This window comes from Lepidochelys kempii, chromosome 1 (assembly GCF_965140285.1).
Source record: "Lepidochelys kempii isolate rLepKem1 chromosome 1, rLepKem1.hap1, whole genome shotgun sequence".
Lineage (NCBI taxonomy): Eukaryota > Metazoa > Chordata > Testudines > Cheloniidae > Lepidochelys > Lepidochelys kempii.
In genome coordinates, this window is record NC_136380.1 from 195643978 (window position 1) to 195660002 (window position 16025).

At 41.3% G+C, this 16025-nt stretch overlaps 1 protein-coding gene across 2 annotated transcripts in view; it reads right to left on the minus strand.

The window, feature by feature from the left end:
- The window catches only part of ALCAM (activated leukocyte cell adhesion molecule), a 165719-nt gene extending 150248 nt beyond the window's left edge, over nt 1-15471 (minus strand). For both annotated transcript variants that reach the window (XM_073306619.1, XM_073306611.1), the window contains exon 1: nt 15197-15471. In XM_073306619.1, the coding sequence (XP_073162720.1) occupies nt 15197-15284 (88 nt within the window). In that variant the 5' untranslated portion in view covers nt 15285-15471. The remainder of the gene's footprint in view (nt 1-15196) is intronic.
- Between the last annotated feature and the right edge of the window lie 554 nt (nt 15472-16025).

Sequence of the window (16025 nt, forward strand, 5' to 3'; positions counted from 1 at the left end):
CAAATTCTTACCTCAAATGCACAAGTAACAAAACAGGATCTCTCTACCCCCGTCTTAGGTGTTTCACAACAAAACAGATATACTAAACGCTGGGGCAAAAGCCACTTTTGTCCCTTGTGCTGACGAAGAATTACTCTGAGTGGTTATGCTACTGTAAATTGTACTTTGAGATATTTACACTTCCTTCCCTAATCTTGCCTCCTTTCCACAGTCTAATACCTCTACATAGCAGCAGCACATTTCAATACGTAGAGATTTCCCAGAGGGTGAATAGTTTGCATATTCTGAGTGAGCAGCAATGGTTTTAAGTGTCTGTCTCATTTAAATTACATGAATGTCACAGATACATGGGGTGAAGTTGGGAGAAGAGAATGCATAATCTTTAGCCAGGATTAACCAAAGCTTTCGGTCCTAAAAAGGGGTCAATTGAGTCAGAGTAGCTGCAATTCCAAGTTTCCAGAGCACAGTAAAGTGGATGCTAGCCAACTTTGTAGACTACCTAGTTTTAGAGAAAGGTTAACGGGCCCTTTTTTATTCCAGCTAGTCTACAAAGCCAACCACTGTCCACTTCAGTATGTTTTGAGCTTTGCAGAACCCAGAGGGCCCCTTAACTCCTCCAATTTTCCAAACCTCCATTTAACCAAAATGTTTTGAATGTCTGCATCCCTAAAACAAAGGTATCTTTTTTCCTTCTACTTAGGTGTCTAGAAAAGTTATTCATATTTTGAACTTGCCATTGAACATAATTCACTGAAGCACCACCCAAAAAGTGATACTACTGAGAAAACCTAGGAAACCACATCCAACTTTTAAACACAAAGAAAGCCATCTTTCTCTATTTTGTTTAAATGTGTCTTGTCACAAAAGAAAACAGAAAAACATTCAAGACACTGGAGTGTACACAACAGATATTTTTGTAGTTTTTAAGTTCCTCGGTTTTGCTTAATCATTTAATACCCTACATGCTACTTTTGCCTCTATTCGCAAAAAGAAAAGGAGTACTTGTGGCACCTTAGAGACTAACCAATTTATTTGAGCATGAGCTTTCGTGAGCTACAGCTCACTTCATCAGATGTTTACCGTGGAAACTGCAGCAGCTTCATGCAGTTGATAGATTTCCACTCCATACGGCTAAATGCAGTGCCTTGCATAATGACAGGTTTCAGAGGAACAGCGGTGTAGCTCACGAAAGCTCATGCTCAAATAAATTGGTTAGTCTCTAAGGTGCCACAAGTACTCCTTTTCTTTTTGCGAATACAGACTAACACGGCTGTTCCTCTGAAATTTGCCTCTATTGTTCTTTAAGATTACAAAAAAAATGGATACAGATTATGACATTGCACATTTGTTAAATTTCACTAGTTAATCAGGAATATTTCCTCTTCTATCTCCTACCCTAAAAGGAAATGTTGAGGATGGGGTTTAACCCACATTTTACAAGTTAAACTACAGTACATAGGTAGCTTGAAAAAAAAGCCTATTTTACGATTTCTCAGTTGCCAACTCTTGCAATATTTGGTGTATTTTTCTTAACACACAATCTCCTGAACTCAAGTAATGAGGTGAAAATTTCAGCTTTCATTTAAAAATTTAAAAAAAATGTTTTGTCCTTATGATTGTGGTTGAAAATGTGATCCAAGTGTACCCTAAATACTCAAAAAAATAAAAAGAACCTGAAATTCTTTTTAAGGTCTCATGATATTGGGGGACCCAACTCATTTTTAAATACTTGTGGTTGGTAAATACTGTGTTTTGAAGCTCGTTACCAAGCTTGCTGGAATAATATGGACAAGCCCTAGTGGCAGCAGCAAAGAGCACACAGACTACTCATTAGGACTTAATGCAACTAAAGTTATCTGCATTTTCAGATAGTCTGCCTCCAATGGCAATTACCAGAGAGACAGGTACTCTGATGCAGAAGCAGCACACCTAGTCCTTTGCCATTTGCATGGCTTGAAAGGTTGCAAGCATTTTTAGCGGCACTGGGGCCTGAAGAGTTCTCTGTAAGCTGTCTCTCACTCTATACCAGGAATGTTCCATTCTGTATTCTAACAAGTTTGATGAAATGAGAAGCCTGATTATTTTTTTAGTTACCTGGTTAGCAGTTTGCAATTTAGACTGTTCAAATATACTCAGTAGATGCTTATGGCTCTTGAGGAAATCTCCATCCTCACCCCAGCCTCATGGTTGGGAGTTTCTGATCTGCCAGAGGGAAAAACAAATGACCTTCCCATCCCCGCATCAGTCTTGATTCTCAAGAGTTTCCTATCTATGAACAGCCACTTATGGGAAATGGGATTGGCTCTGGGACTGGCCTCCGAATAAAAGGGTTACAAATATGCTACTCTTACTTCACAGAGAGACATAGCCTTTTACTCTTCCTTCTCCCTTCAAGCAACATCCAGCCGCCAGTCTTCCCCGAGCAGAGGCAAGTAAATGAACTCAGACATCTCAGAATCTGCCATGTTGCTAGGACATTGGGGAACTCACTTGGGGACCAAACTGCTGAAGGGTTAAAGTGTTTCATTGGGAATTCGAAGACATGGGTTCTAGTCCCATTTCTACAAATGATGTGCTGTGCATCTTTGGACAAATCTTTTAACCTCCCTGTGCCTCACTGACCCCCTCTATAAAGTAGATTATGCCTACCTCACTGAGGGTGGAGGAGGATTAGTATGTGTGTGTAAAGTATTATGGAGTTTTTTTCATTTTATCTGGTGTTTATCCAGAGTTTTAAGCATCTCTAAAAATTTAACATAATTAGAAAATCTGATGTTTACAATGCAGTCATCTTGATTATTAATTGGAAAACTTTTAAATGGACACTTGGAGACTATCACAAAAACAGAAGGCAAAACCCACATCACAAAACATGCTCCAAATCCTCCTTCAAATGCCAGGCCTCATTCGATGAATCCCTGACATCCCTCAAGGTCTTAAGAAAAGTTGGGTTGTGTGGTATGTCCTGAAGGTTAACAAATGCAGATTCTGGCAGATCAAGGAGGGAACAGAATTCTAGAGAACAGGAACCCTCATGGAGAGCATCCTGCCCCCTTGCCTCTAACTGAAAGAAAATCCACCTTGAGCATCTCTGCCATTCAAACTGGCAGCATCTCACAGGAGGAGAAGCAACCATTCAGGTGACCACCTCAAACTATTTAGGGCTTTATAAGATAAAACAAACACCTTAAATTTCACTCAAAGCCATAAACAACCTGCATAGCGGCAGGAGTGCTGGTGTTATCTGCTCTTTTGTAATCATAGAATATTAGGGTTAGAAGAGACCTCAGGAGGTCATCTAATCCAACCCCCTGCTCAAAGCAGGACCAATCCCCAACTAAATCATCCCAGCCAGGGCTTTGTCAAGCCTGACCTTAAAAATAATTTTTGTTGCCCTCCGCTGGACTCTTTCCAATTTTTCCACATCCTCCTTGTAGTATGGGGCCCAAAACTGGACACAGTACTCCAGATGAGGCCTCACCAATGTCGAATAGAGGGGAACGATCACGTCCCTCGATCTGTTGGCAACACCCCTACATATACATCCCAAAATGCCATTGGCCTTCTTGGCAACAAGGGCACACTGTTGACTCAGATACCTTGGTCAGGGGTGTTTTTTGCCAACATAGCTATGCCACCAAAAGCCCTAGTGTAGATTCAGTTATACTGGCAAAAAGACTAGCTTATGTTGCCGAGGAAACTTTGTACAAGCTATACAGGCAATATGACTTTTTTTCAGGTATAAACTCCATCCACACAAGGAAGCTATACCAGCAAGCCTTTTAATTGTAGGTAAAGACACATGTACTGCTCAATAATCAGGTGATCACTTTCTGCACAAACTTTACCTTGTATGTAGTCTTAATGTGCAGCCCATACAAAACATATTACAAAAGTATAGTCTCAACAGCCAAATGTACACATCATGGTAGCAAGAATCACTTCTAACCAGATTGAAAAACAAGCCTTCTGGTTACACTTAAAGCAGCCCTGAATCTAATAAAACAAGATTGTGAAGCGGTGTTGCAAATGATGGATGCTCTTCATCTACTAGGGGTGCAAATATCACCCTTGATAGCACTCCTGGATACTTCCCCCAACAAACCAACCAACCCACCCACCCTTCAGTCCTGACTGAATTAAGACTCCGCCAGATCACTCATTTCATGGAGAATAATAAAAAAAAAAAAATCACAGTGGGTTATTCTTTCCACTGCAACAGCCGGCTCTGATGTAATGGAAACAGGGAGCTGTGTATCATCAGCATACTACTATGCTGCAACCCCTATGCTAACTAACTCTAGCAACCTCATGTACACAAACAGGAAGGGTGACAAGAGGACCCCTGCAGTACTCCATGTAACACCCTTCGGACAGAAGGGCAATTGCTCAGAAATCACCTTTGGAAACTTCCAGAGAAGGATGTACGCTGCTCAAAAAAGCCCTCCAATAGTCCCAGGAGCTGTACAGCAAGAAAACTTCAGAGAATCACGAACTCCCTCCACTAGAAAGGGTGAACTGGTCAAAATGCAACATTCCACGGAGACTAGCGATGGAAAATTTCCTTCCACAATCCTCTCTATGACAGCACAGGACTCTCTAGGACTCACAGGACTGTCGGGGGAAGAGGCAATCATGATATGGAGACCATTTTCTTTTAGAGCAGATAGATATTATTTATTAGTTTTTGAAGTTTGTTCGCCCTCTTTTAAGTGGACTAAAATTTTAAATAATCATAGGATTCAGTGCTTCTCAGCACTGAAAGGAACACAGAAGGATCTCACGAATAAATCTATATAAACACTAACATTTTTACTTTGTTACCTAAACTTCAATCCTGCATACACAAAAGCTCCAATTAAGTCCAACCAGCTCTGCATGGGCATGGAGTCTGCCAGTGCAGAGTACTGTACACTGTCTGACTGGGGGCTAGATGTCTATAGGAAAGCAAGGACTGTCATTTCCTGTCATTCAAGGCTACCAGAGTGAGTGAAGTTAAGGTAAATCAGCTGGCAGTTATCCTAAAGAAAATAATGGCCTCTGTAACAGGGGTCATTGTGAGAACTTGGTAAGTAATTCCTATTGAATCTTTAAGCCACTTGAAAGAAAAAGGAAGGGAGAAAAAAAGGCAACCTATATAACACATTAGTGTGTTAGGTAACCTATATATCCATAATGGAAGAATGTATTTCTGCTAATTTAATGCTCAAATAATAAACTAGTATATATTCTTTGCTTAGATAATGTATATTTAAACTGTAAAGAGTACCTGCAGAATAAACTTTATATTCCAGAAAATTTCTTCTATTATTTGTGCAACAAAACTACGGTTTGGAATGTGGCTAGATGGTACAAACTGGTACTGTCATGAGTCAATATTATGGTAGCTACTGTATCACCCCAGACAGTCTAAGATTAAAAACAATTATGCAATAGTCTGAGAACTGAACATTTCAGTCAAATAGAAAAAACCTCAGCATTGCACACAAATTTGAGAGATTATTCCCCTTGTATGATTTGCAAGCTATCACCTGGGAGTGGCAAATGTTTTTCATTCTCTCTTCCAGCCTGCCTGTTCTTTTGTCTTCACCAACAAAGTGGGACAAAGTTAGCAGGGACTGAATGAAGTCTCCAGTTTAGTAATGGGGAAGCAAGTCGCATAATATTGTATTCAGATTCATTTGAACTTTAACAGTAGATAAGCTAACTGTTTTACCTTACCACTTTTCTTCATATATGCATGCATACATGCAGTTATTCAACTTAAAAAGCTGGCATTCAGCACCAAGACTGAGGAATCCAAGGATTTAAAGTTGCTCATTTGGGATCCACCTCATGGATTCAACTGTAAAAATGCTGGTGTAAATAGTCAGTGTTTTTTCTCCAATTATAAAATGACAGACTGTACGTCCATTGGTAAAGGCCATTAAGATTATCTCTAGTCTCTAAATCAATTAGAATTTACCAATAGAAAATTGTGTCTTCATTTGGAATAAATGATATAGAGCCCAGAAGAAGAAGAAAAAAAAATGCTGTTTCTGGCTACCATGAAAGTCTGTAAAAAGCTTTCAGACACGGCAAGGCATTTTGTTCATTGGGAATAATGTAAAAAAAAAAAAAAAAAAAAAAAGTCACACAGAAAGACAATCCTCACTGCACAATCAACCAAAACCAAAACACTGGGGTGGGGAGCGGAGCAACCCACCACCCAACCCCACAGTGCTCCTAGCCAACTGTCCAACACTTTGATCTCAATTTTGGATACTCAGATATCAGAATGAGACATCTTTTCTAAACAAAACAAAAATCCCAAATGCTTTTTCTAATATGAATTGTTACCTAACCATTAGTTTTTACTAGGCTGAACTGCACCACCTAACCTTTGTCATTTCTCAACATCTCAAGCTTCATGCAGTCCTGGAGCCTTAGAATTTCACCTGCCCTGCAGGATGAATTCTAACACTGCCTTCCTGGAAAATAATAAATCACTTGTTGCCTATGGGATAAATGGAATTTTAAGGCTCCACACCCACATATTTCCAGTTTTATAACTCTGGAGTCTTGGAAGCAATGGTGCTTTACACTTTCCCATCCTTATTTAAGCATTCCAAGCACCGAAAGGAATAAGTATTTAATATGATATGGTTATATACTTGAAAAAGGATTTAATTCTAGTTGTCTATAAGTTACAGAAAATTATAATATTTTAAAAACAAATACAGTTACTTCCATTTTTGTTCAACTGAAAACAAATTAAAAAACACAGCAAATTATTATTGACTAACTGGAAAAGACACTTGGCCAGCATTCACTGATTGCATGCTATTCTTAGAATGAAAACAGAGAAACATTGAGTTCACTAGTGAATTTACTCCAAGTACACAATTTAATAAGACACCCTGAATTAAAAGAAAATTTTATTAAAGAGGGGTGATCCCTAACAACTCTCCATAATTAGCCCAAAGATACTATGGTGATGAACACTATAAAAATCTCTTACACAGAAGTTCTTTCTAGCTCCCATATCTGGATTTGCAGAGTAATTACCTGTTTCTTGTATTTAATACAACTCTCTAGAATACTGACAGGTTTCAGCCACACTATCAGAGGCTCGTTCACCTGCACATCCACCAATGTGATCTATGCCATCATGTGCCAGCAATGCCCCTCTGCCATGTACATTGGTCAAACTGGACAGTCTCTACGTAAAAGAATAAATGGACACAAATCAGATGTCAAGAATTATAACATTCATAAACCAGTCGGAGAACACTTCAATCTCTCTGGTCACGCAATCACAGACATGAAGGTCGCTATCTTAAAACAAAAAAACTTCAAATCCAGACTCCAGCGAGAAACTGCTGAATTGGAATTCATTTGCAAATTGGATACTATTAATTTAGGCTTAAATAGAGACTGGGAGTGGCTAAGTCATTATGCAAGGTAGCCTGTTTCCTCTTGTTTTTTCCTACCCCCCCCCCAGATGTTCTGGTTTAACTTGGATTTAAACCTGGAGAATGGTCAGTTTAGATGAGCTATTACCAGCAGGAGAGTGAGTTTGTGTGTGTATGGGGGTGGGGGGGATGTGAGAAAACCTTGATCTATGCAGGAAATAGCCCGACTTGATTATGTAAAGAGTTGTCACTTTGGATGGGCTAGCACCAGCAGGAGAGTGAATTTGTGTGGGGGGGTGGAGGGTGAGAAAACCTGGATTTGTGCTGGAAATGGCCCACCTGTTGATCACTTTAGATAAGCTATTACCAGCAGGACAGTGGGGTGGGAGGAGGTATTGTTTCATGATTTCTGTGTGTATATAAAGTCTGCTGCAGTTTCCACGGTAAACATCTGATGAAGTGAGCTGTAGCTCACGAAAGCTCATGCTCAAATAAATTGGTTAGTCTCTAAGGTGCCACAAGTACTCCTTTTCTCTAGAATACGTATTTCCAAATTAAACAGGCAGATCTTACTAACATGCAAAAAAATAAAGTAAAATTTCGCCTAATCACCTCTTAAACAGAACTGGGATTCTCAATAGCATAACCATTTGAATTTCCCTTTGTAATCTAAAAGAAGTAACTGCAAAATTGTTATTTAAAGTTAAAACTTTGTTTGATAAAGCAAAACAAAAGCTTATTTCTAACCTCTTCATGCCCCAACAAAAAAATCTTGTGTAATCACTCCCATGTTATCCTTCAACCACCAATACCTCTTTGTACCTTACTTCTTGCAACAACCTGCACCTGGTGTTCCATTGCCATTCTAGTGTAGAGGTAACCACCGCTTCTTCAATGAAATCCCTCCTTAAAACTCTTTTCATCCATAAAGTCCACTCAGGCAGATCCAATTCAGTAAAAAGGGCCACTTCCTAACCATCAAGAAAAAGAACCATTCTCGGCACCTCTCAGAGCACTGGGTTTGTTTCTCAGTTTAGACTGCACTGGTAAACTCCTTGACGTGGAGATTATCGTCTTCCTCTGTGTCTTGTACAGCACCAGGCACACTGTTGATGCCTACCGATACTGCTGGCTGTCCAAAGCAGTATTTGAAGCATGAATTTGCTCCCATAAAACTTTTCACTCTTAAAAAAAAAATTGTGGATGCTTAATGTAATTTTCACATGGAAACCAGAGGTCTGATGCAGAAGTACAAACATACAAATAACGCTGCTTTTAACAATAAGGTAGTGGAGTTCCCTCTATTGAATTAACTGGCAAAATCTCATGTTTAAAAGTCATGCTGTTGTCAGAACCACTGTATATACGTTTTTATAAAACTTTCTAATCAAGATTTTCAGCTTATACCTGATTATTGGAGGTATGAGCACCCACAGCATCTGCTGAGACTAATGGAAGCAGCAGGTGTTCAGAGCCATCATGCTCTCTAGAATTCCTGTGATAATTCTTTAAAGACCTGATTCAGGAAAGGTTCTGTACTCAGGAAAGTTTTCAAGTCACTGGGAGCTAAATACATGTTTAAGTGCTTTTCATAGTAAGGGCCAAACTTAAGTAACATCCTCATTTAGCTAGCAAAAACTGCTAAATTGAATTAAAACAATGCATTTTACAAACCTCATTTGTAGTTAGTAAGGGTTTTCCTTGTGCAAAAATATTTACTGTATTAGTATGAACAAACTGAGAATAGTTAACATGGATATATAGATTACTTCATTTCACTAAACAGTCAAGGACTGCTGAAACAAACAAAATACATGTTTTTGCTTGTTAACATGAGAGCAGCTTACTATTCTTTTAGCTAAATTTACTGAAGACATTTCAAATACTTATAAACTATGATAACCCCCAAATCAGACCCTGCAGCTCTACCAGTCTCTTCACCAATATATCACTTCCTTTACAAAAGAGGCACGTTTCTTATCAGTGAAGGAAATACCAGCTGAACAGATGTGGGGCTTGTTTAAATAAATAGATACCGATGTGCTGTTCTGGAGACTTACATGTATGATAAGAAAAGCAACTTAATCTCAGACTAGGCAGACGTTCCTCAAAGAACCACCACATCAGAGTACTAGATTAACATCCAACCAAGGTAGAGTTGAGTGCAGATTAAGCCACTCTCAGTGAAATTAACATTATCTGGTTGTTGGTATGTGTGCTAATAGCACGGATATATATTCAGGATAGCCAATTTACTACCATCCCTTGCCCCAGGGAAGCAACAAACTCATTTGCAAGTTTATACTATACATTTCAGAAAGATTTTACCATTAAAATACATATTTAAATACAAGTAGTGTGACAAGTTAGAATATTTAAAAAGTTAAAGCCTGATTTTCAGAGGCACTAAGTGCCCAATAATTCACCTGGACTTAATAGGAGGCACAGGTGCTCGCTCAGCTCCTTGGGGGAGATGGGGGGGAGGGAGGAGGAGGAGAGAAGGGTACCAGTCAAATCTCTAGTAAGTTCTAATCACAATCTACAGTACTTGCTATTTTTGAAAAAGCTTTCACTTGATTATAATTATGTACAAGCTTTTTTTTTGTTTGAGTCAAAGAGAGGTGAGGACACTTGGCAACTCACTTGTGATGCTCTGTTCTCTCACAGGATTGGGCTCATGGTTTACATATACACTACAACTTGTTAAAAACAGTCCTATCACCACAATAAATACCCCCTGTGTTAACCCTGATGATGAAGATTCTTGAGTAGGGCTGAACACAGTTTCAAAACAATATGTTTCTAGAAACAATGTTGGTACCTTTCTAATCCCACTAAAGACAGGAGCTCACCATACAATAAAATGGCTGCAATATGATTTATAAAACTATAAAAGATGTAAGATACCACATACATAAAAAAAGGCTATATGTTAGGGAATCCAGTCACAACATTTTAGCTTCTGACACAATTAACACTATTCAGTCTGGTAATGTTGATGGGAGTTAAGTGCCGTTTAACTGTGTGCCTGGATTGCGCGCTAGTATGATTGGTGAGCAAAATTATCACTTTTTTCAGTGCTGTCTACACTACAAGAACAAGATTTATTTTAACCATGTTGGAAACTTCTGTTCTATATTGTAACCAGATCTGGCAACATGGTCAGTTCTTGCAGCATCTAACACAGGTGAGCTGGAAAAATCATTCAACCCATATTAAGACATTGTTTTTCAAAAAGTTTCATCTTCATGATAAAATAGAAAGGATATAAATCACTCTTGCCTATGTAAGGTGCAAAATATTTAATTGTTTTTCCTTTCATGCATATCATGTTAAAGTGTTCAGAGGTTTCTCCCAAATTTTAGAATGAGAGAAGCCAATCAATACTCTTGATGCAAACCAGACAGCTTATGGTATTACTGTGGACCAAGTTTAAATGTGAGGGAAGGCTTTTGGGCAAAAGGAATATGAGGTGTTAAAAAATAAAAGCTGCTATTCTTTAGGGGTTTTGGGGGGGAGGGGGGGGAAATGATGTACCCTTGAAGTAGTTGAGATGTGTCAAGAAAATATTTATTAATATGGATATAATGGAGTTTTTCCTCCAATAGAACAAAAGCAAAGGTTGGGTCTGAAATGCCATATACACCGGAAAGAGGTACTTTGTTTTCCCCTCAATCACAAAGTTCACAGATTGCTCTGATTACATGAGTGATTTCTAGGGTCATCTCCTATCCTGTCAAACAAAAACCCTCAAAAAAGGAGAATCCCCAAAGTTACTGCCAAACTCTTCTAAAAAGAGCCTCCCAAGAGATTTTCTAGCTTGCTCTTCTGGTCATCCCAAAGCATAAAAATAATTATGAGTTTTTAAACCAGACAAACAGTTTCCAAATGTAATGAGTGACTGCTAATTTTTGATGAGCTAGTTAGATGTGTGTATTCAGCTAAAAAAATAAATAAATAATCCCCCCCCTCACACACACACACACAGTGCATACAACTGAATCTCTACTCCACTGGGAGTTTGAGACTTCAGTCCTAAAATCTGAAGTTCATACTGGCCTAGTAAAAGAAAAGGGAAAGACACTGTAGAAGAATAAGATCAGAAATTAATTTTGGAATAATCATATGAGCAGGAACTCATACAGTGTATTATCAAATGCATTTTGTTAACAGACCATAATTTCTACAGAATCCAGCCTCAAACAAACAAACCACATTATCATCTGCCAGAAAAAAGAAAAGAAAAGACCGTGAAGACTGAAGTGAACTCAAAATTATTATGGGACCTATGTCACTTAAATGAAAATATTGGGATTTTTTTTTAAAATTACAACACAAAAATGCCATTTCAGATTAGAAAACTTATTTAACAAACATCAGGTAGACAGGACCAAGCAGAAATATTAAATAATTAGTGTTTGGTAAAGAAGGAAGCAGTCTGTCCCATAACACAGTTTATTCCATAAAGAATAAAGTTTAAATACTGATAAGGATCAGCATTAATTTAAATATTCATGGAAGGTTTATAAACACCACATAAAAAAACAGATAGGGTTTTTTAATCTTACACATCCGCATATTTACACTAATGCATGTGCCAACTTGATTTGGGCGCTTCCAAGAGTCAGATTACTTTGATGGTGCAGTACACAATAACTGGACCATGCAGGGTAATTTATTGTTAGGAACAGTAAAACAATAAAGTGGTTGAGGATAACAAATAGAAATACCAAAATGCTAGCAAAAATGGCAAAACAATTTTACAGCTATAAAAGCTTTTTAAAAAGTGTTCAAACTAAGTTACTGTTTTAAAAATAAACTAGAAATTAAGTAGATTTAGTATTTCAATCCTGAAAGAAGGGGAGCTAAGCTTTTTCCTACCAATTTTGATCCCATCTTTCCCCAACCACAAACCCACATGTATCTACTTGTGTTTCAAACTGAGTTAAAGTGAACTGGGGGGGGAGGGGGGAGGAAGGAAGAGAGGCAGAAAAGCACAGCAAACTAGAGAAGTGGATAACAACTTTAACCTGTTTAGACAGCACTTGGTCATTTTCCATGCAGCATTACCAGCATCAGTATAATTCTGCAGGTAGAGTATCTGCGGGTTAATGGATGCTATGAGACAACAGAAGAGGGAATAAGAATAGCTTAAATATTATTAGGGCAATTAAAAAAATTCTTGCTGATGGCATGATGTACTTTTTCTTAAAACACCAGAAAAGACCATTCTGAATCGAAAATTTTCCCAATAGGATGATATGAGGCACCTCAATGTTAGGGACATACACCTGTCTCTGTCCCTTTCAGAGTTTTAGCCTACTCTCCAATAAAGCACAAGAGACAAGGTGAGCATCATTCTCAATCATGCCTGGAGAGTCTCTCTTAGTCAAAGAGCAATTGGGTTTCCCAATAAGCTTTATACCATTGCTACTTAAACACTGGCAATCATTAAATACAGTGTTTAATGATTTACTAAGGCAGAAAACTGCAATATAGTTCAACATTTTGTTTTCGAAGGATAGCTTGCTACACTCATTTAAAAACAGGACTTCTATTAAGATTATACATTGCTGCCTTTGTTTAGCTACTTGTTTCACCTTAGGAAATTAACAGTAGACAAATATGAAAATAATGTAAGAGAAATAATATTATACTGAAGTGTATTATTCTTGTTTTCCATTTCCTGTATGGAGTATTAGGCATAAATAGGTAACTGGAGAGCAAACCAGAGTGTAGAGTCTAGTCCTGAAAACACAGTGACTCCAGGGCAACGCTTCCCTAACCTCTTGACTGCTGTAAATGCAAGTACACAAAAGAAAGGCTGTTTCTTAAAGCAATACAAAATGTCACCACAGGCTGACGCTCTTTCTACAAGAATAATGAGACACTCTCTACCTTTCAGGTTTCAGAGTAGCAGCCGTGTTAGTTTGTATCCGCAAAAAGAAAAGGAGTACTCACGAAAGCTTATGCTCAAATAAATTGGTTACTCTCCTAGGTGCCACAAGTACTCCTTTTCTTTTTACTCTCTACCTTGAATGCAGAACACACACTTTACAGCTTTTCCTTAGACTTCAGTTTTCATGTTTAATATTGACAAAATGAGAATAAACACCTCCCAGCCAAGACAGTTAAAGAGAATGTTAACGTTTCCCCTGTGTTCCTACTTCCCTAATGCCTTAAAAAAAGCTCAGAGGGGATATTTACACACATGAAACTGATTTGTCATCTCAATCTAATCAAACACCTGTTAAACACTAACCAGGCGGAATACCCAGACTCTGAACTGACTCTAATGTGGCAACCCCTCAACCTCATTCACACAGCCAGGTCCGATCAAAGTATTTAGCTGCTATGGAAGTTTCGATCAGGACTCTGACACTGGACTATCCCCCGGGTTTCGATCACACCCTTGAAAAAGAGATGCAAAGAACAGACCGCATACAATGTATCCCCATGAATAATCGCGTCCCTTGTTTCCCTATTTCAAGCCGGCAACATTTCAAGAGAAGCCATCTAAAGGCAACAGCGGGTTACTCGCTGGTGGCATATTTGTTAATGTTGATATTACTAATCAGTGGCATCCGTTCAGAGTTGCATATTCTGCTACTAATACAACCCCTAGGAGGGGGTGCCTTTATTAGTCCGTATCGAAAATAAGGTGTCACATACACCGCGTGGGGGAAACTTGAGACGAATTTCAACGGCGGAACCACTGTCTAAGAGGAAGACCGACTTCGGTACTAGCGCGGGGGAAAAGCCGAGAGAGACCGCAGCAATCCAGCCGTTTGTGTACAAAAGGAGGAAACAGACCCAATGACACGTTGTTTTTAAGGGGCGAGCTACCGCTGTTGGAAAGTTTAAGGCTGTCGCTCAGACAGACGTGCAATGAAAACAGAAAGCGTAACTAGCTACATGCAAAACCCGGTGTTTTTTGTTTTGCATTCTTTCCCATCCGATTGCATTTCTCATTTTTAGGAAGACGTAATGGTCTGGACAGAATAGCACCAACCTCCTCCCCCCAAACCGGCTCGTCGCAGTTTACTCTCACCTCTTTAGCCTCCCTTATAACTGCCGGTGAGGTCACCTCCTCCCACTAGCTCAGGCGCAACCAGAAAAGCAACTTTGCAAGGAAGGTGGAAGCCCACCCCGATCACCGTGTCCCTTCTCCCCCGGGAGTCTTTCAGTCCAGCTAAATCTGGCGGAGGGCTCGCTCTGGAGGGAAGCGGTGAGTGGCACAGACGGAAAGCAGCAGGCTATGCAGGTTCTCACAGCACAACCAGCCAGGCAATACTCCCCGACAGCCCAGCGTCAGAGAAGCCGGGGGAAGTGGGACCCGCTCTTTGTCATCGCTTTGCTTCCCTGGGCACAGACACGCGCGGCTCTCACCGCGAAGGGGCAGATGTAATGCTCGCAAGCAAAGAGACCCGACATGACCAGAGCCGGGGGGGGGGGGTAGGGGGAGCCATTTCGTAAAGAGGGGACAACACCCCACTCCCCGACACTGAAAAAGCGCCACTGATCGCCCCCCAAAGCGGGAGAGGGGGAGGACACACCGACACCTCCCTCACCCCCCCTCCCTACGCCAGAAGGAGGAAGCACCCCACGCCCTCCCTCCCCCAAGGGGGGGGTGTGGCTGGAAAAGAGGAAGAGGCAGCGGGACAGAGCCGCAGGGGGCGGCTCACCCCTCCCCCGGCTGCTCCCTAAAGTTGCGCGCGACGAGGGCAGCGCTGCACCCGGGGAGAGGCGGGCAGGTGACAGCCGCCCGCCGCCCAGCCCCAGCCCCAGCGCGCCGCGCTCACCTGGCCGCAGGCAGAGGGCAGCGAGCAGCAGCAGGCAGAGCAGCGGGAGGCCGGAGCAGGAGGCGGCGGCCGCCGGGGTCTCCATCATCCCGCCTGGCCGCGGGGCTCTGCTCCTCCTCCTCCTCCTCCCGGGGCGGCGGCGGCTTCCCCTCTCGGCTCCTGGCTTCCCCGCGCGGGCGGCTCGGTAACTTTCCAGGCAGGCGCGCGGCGGCTCTGCCAGCAGCTCAGCACCGAGCAGGTGGCTGCGTCCCTCTGGCAGCCTAGCGGCGCTCCAGGACTGAGAGCGGAGGGAGGGGGCGGGGCCAGGCCAGAAGACACGCCCCCCCTCGTTTACTCCCGCCCCCTCCCACTTCTACCCCCTTCCGCTCGGCGCGCTGCCGCCTGGGGTCGGCTTTAGAGCCCGGCAGCGGCGCGTGTGGCGGCGGGCCTCGTTTAGAACCTGCGCCCGGCAGGGGCTCGTCCTGCGGGGGCTTTAGACCCTGAGCCCGAGAGGGGCGCGTGCTCCGGCGGGGGTGTAAATCCCGTAGAAGCTGAGCGGGGGTGGGAGCTGTCTGTGCATGAGAATACAGATCCAAAATCGGCCCCTGCAACTGAGCACCTGCTGTCGAACTTGTGTTGGGGAACCTTACACCAAATATCTGTCTAAACATGAAGAAAAGGAGTACTTGTGGCACCTCATCCGATGAAGTGAGCTGTAGCTCACGAAAGCTTATGCTCAAATAAATTGGTTAGTCTCTAAGGTGCCACAAGTCCTCCTTTTTTTTTTTTTTTTTTGCGAATACAGACTAACACGGCTGTTACTCTGAAACCTGTCTAAACATGGACTCCC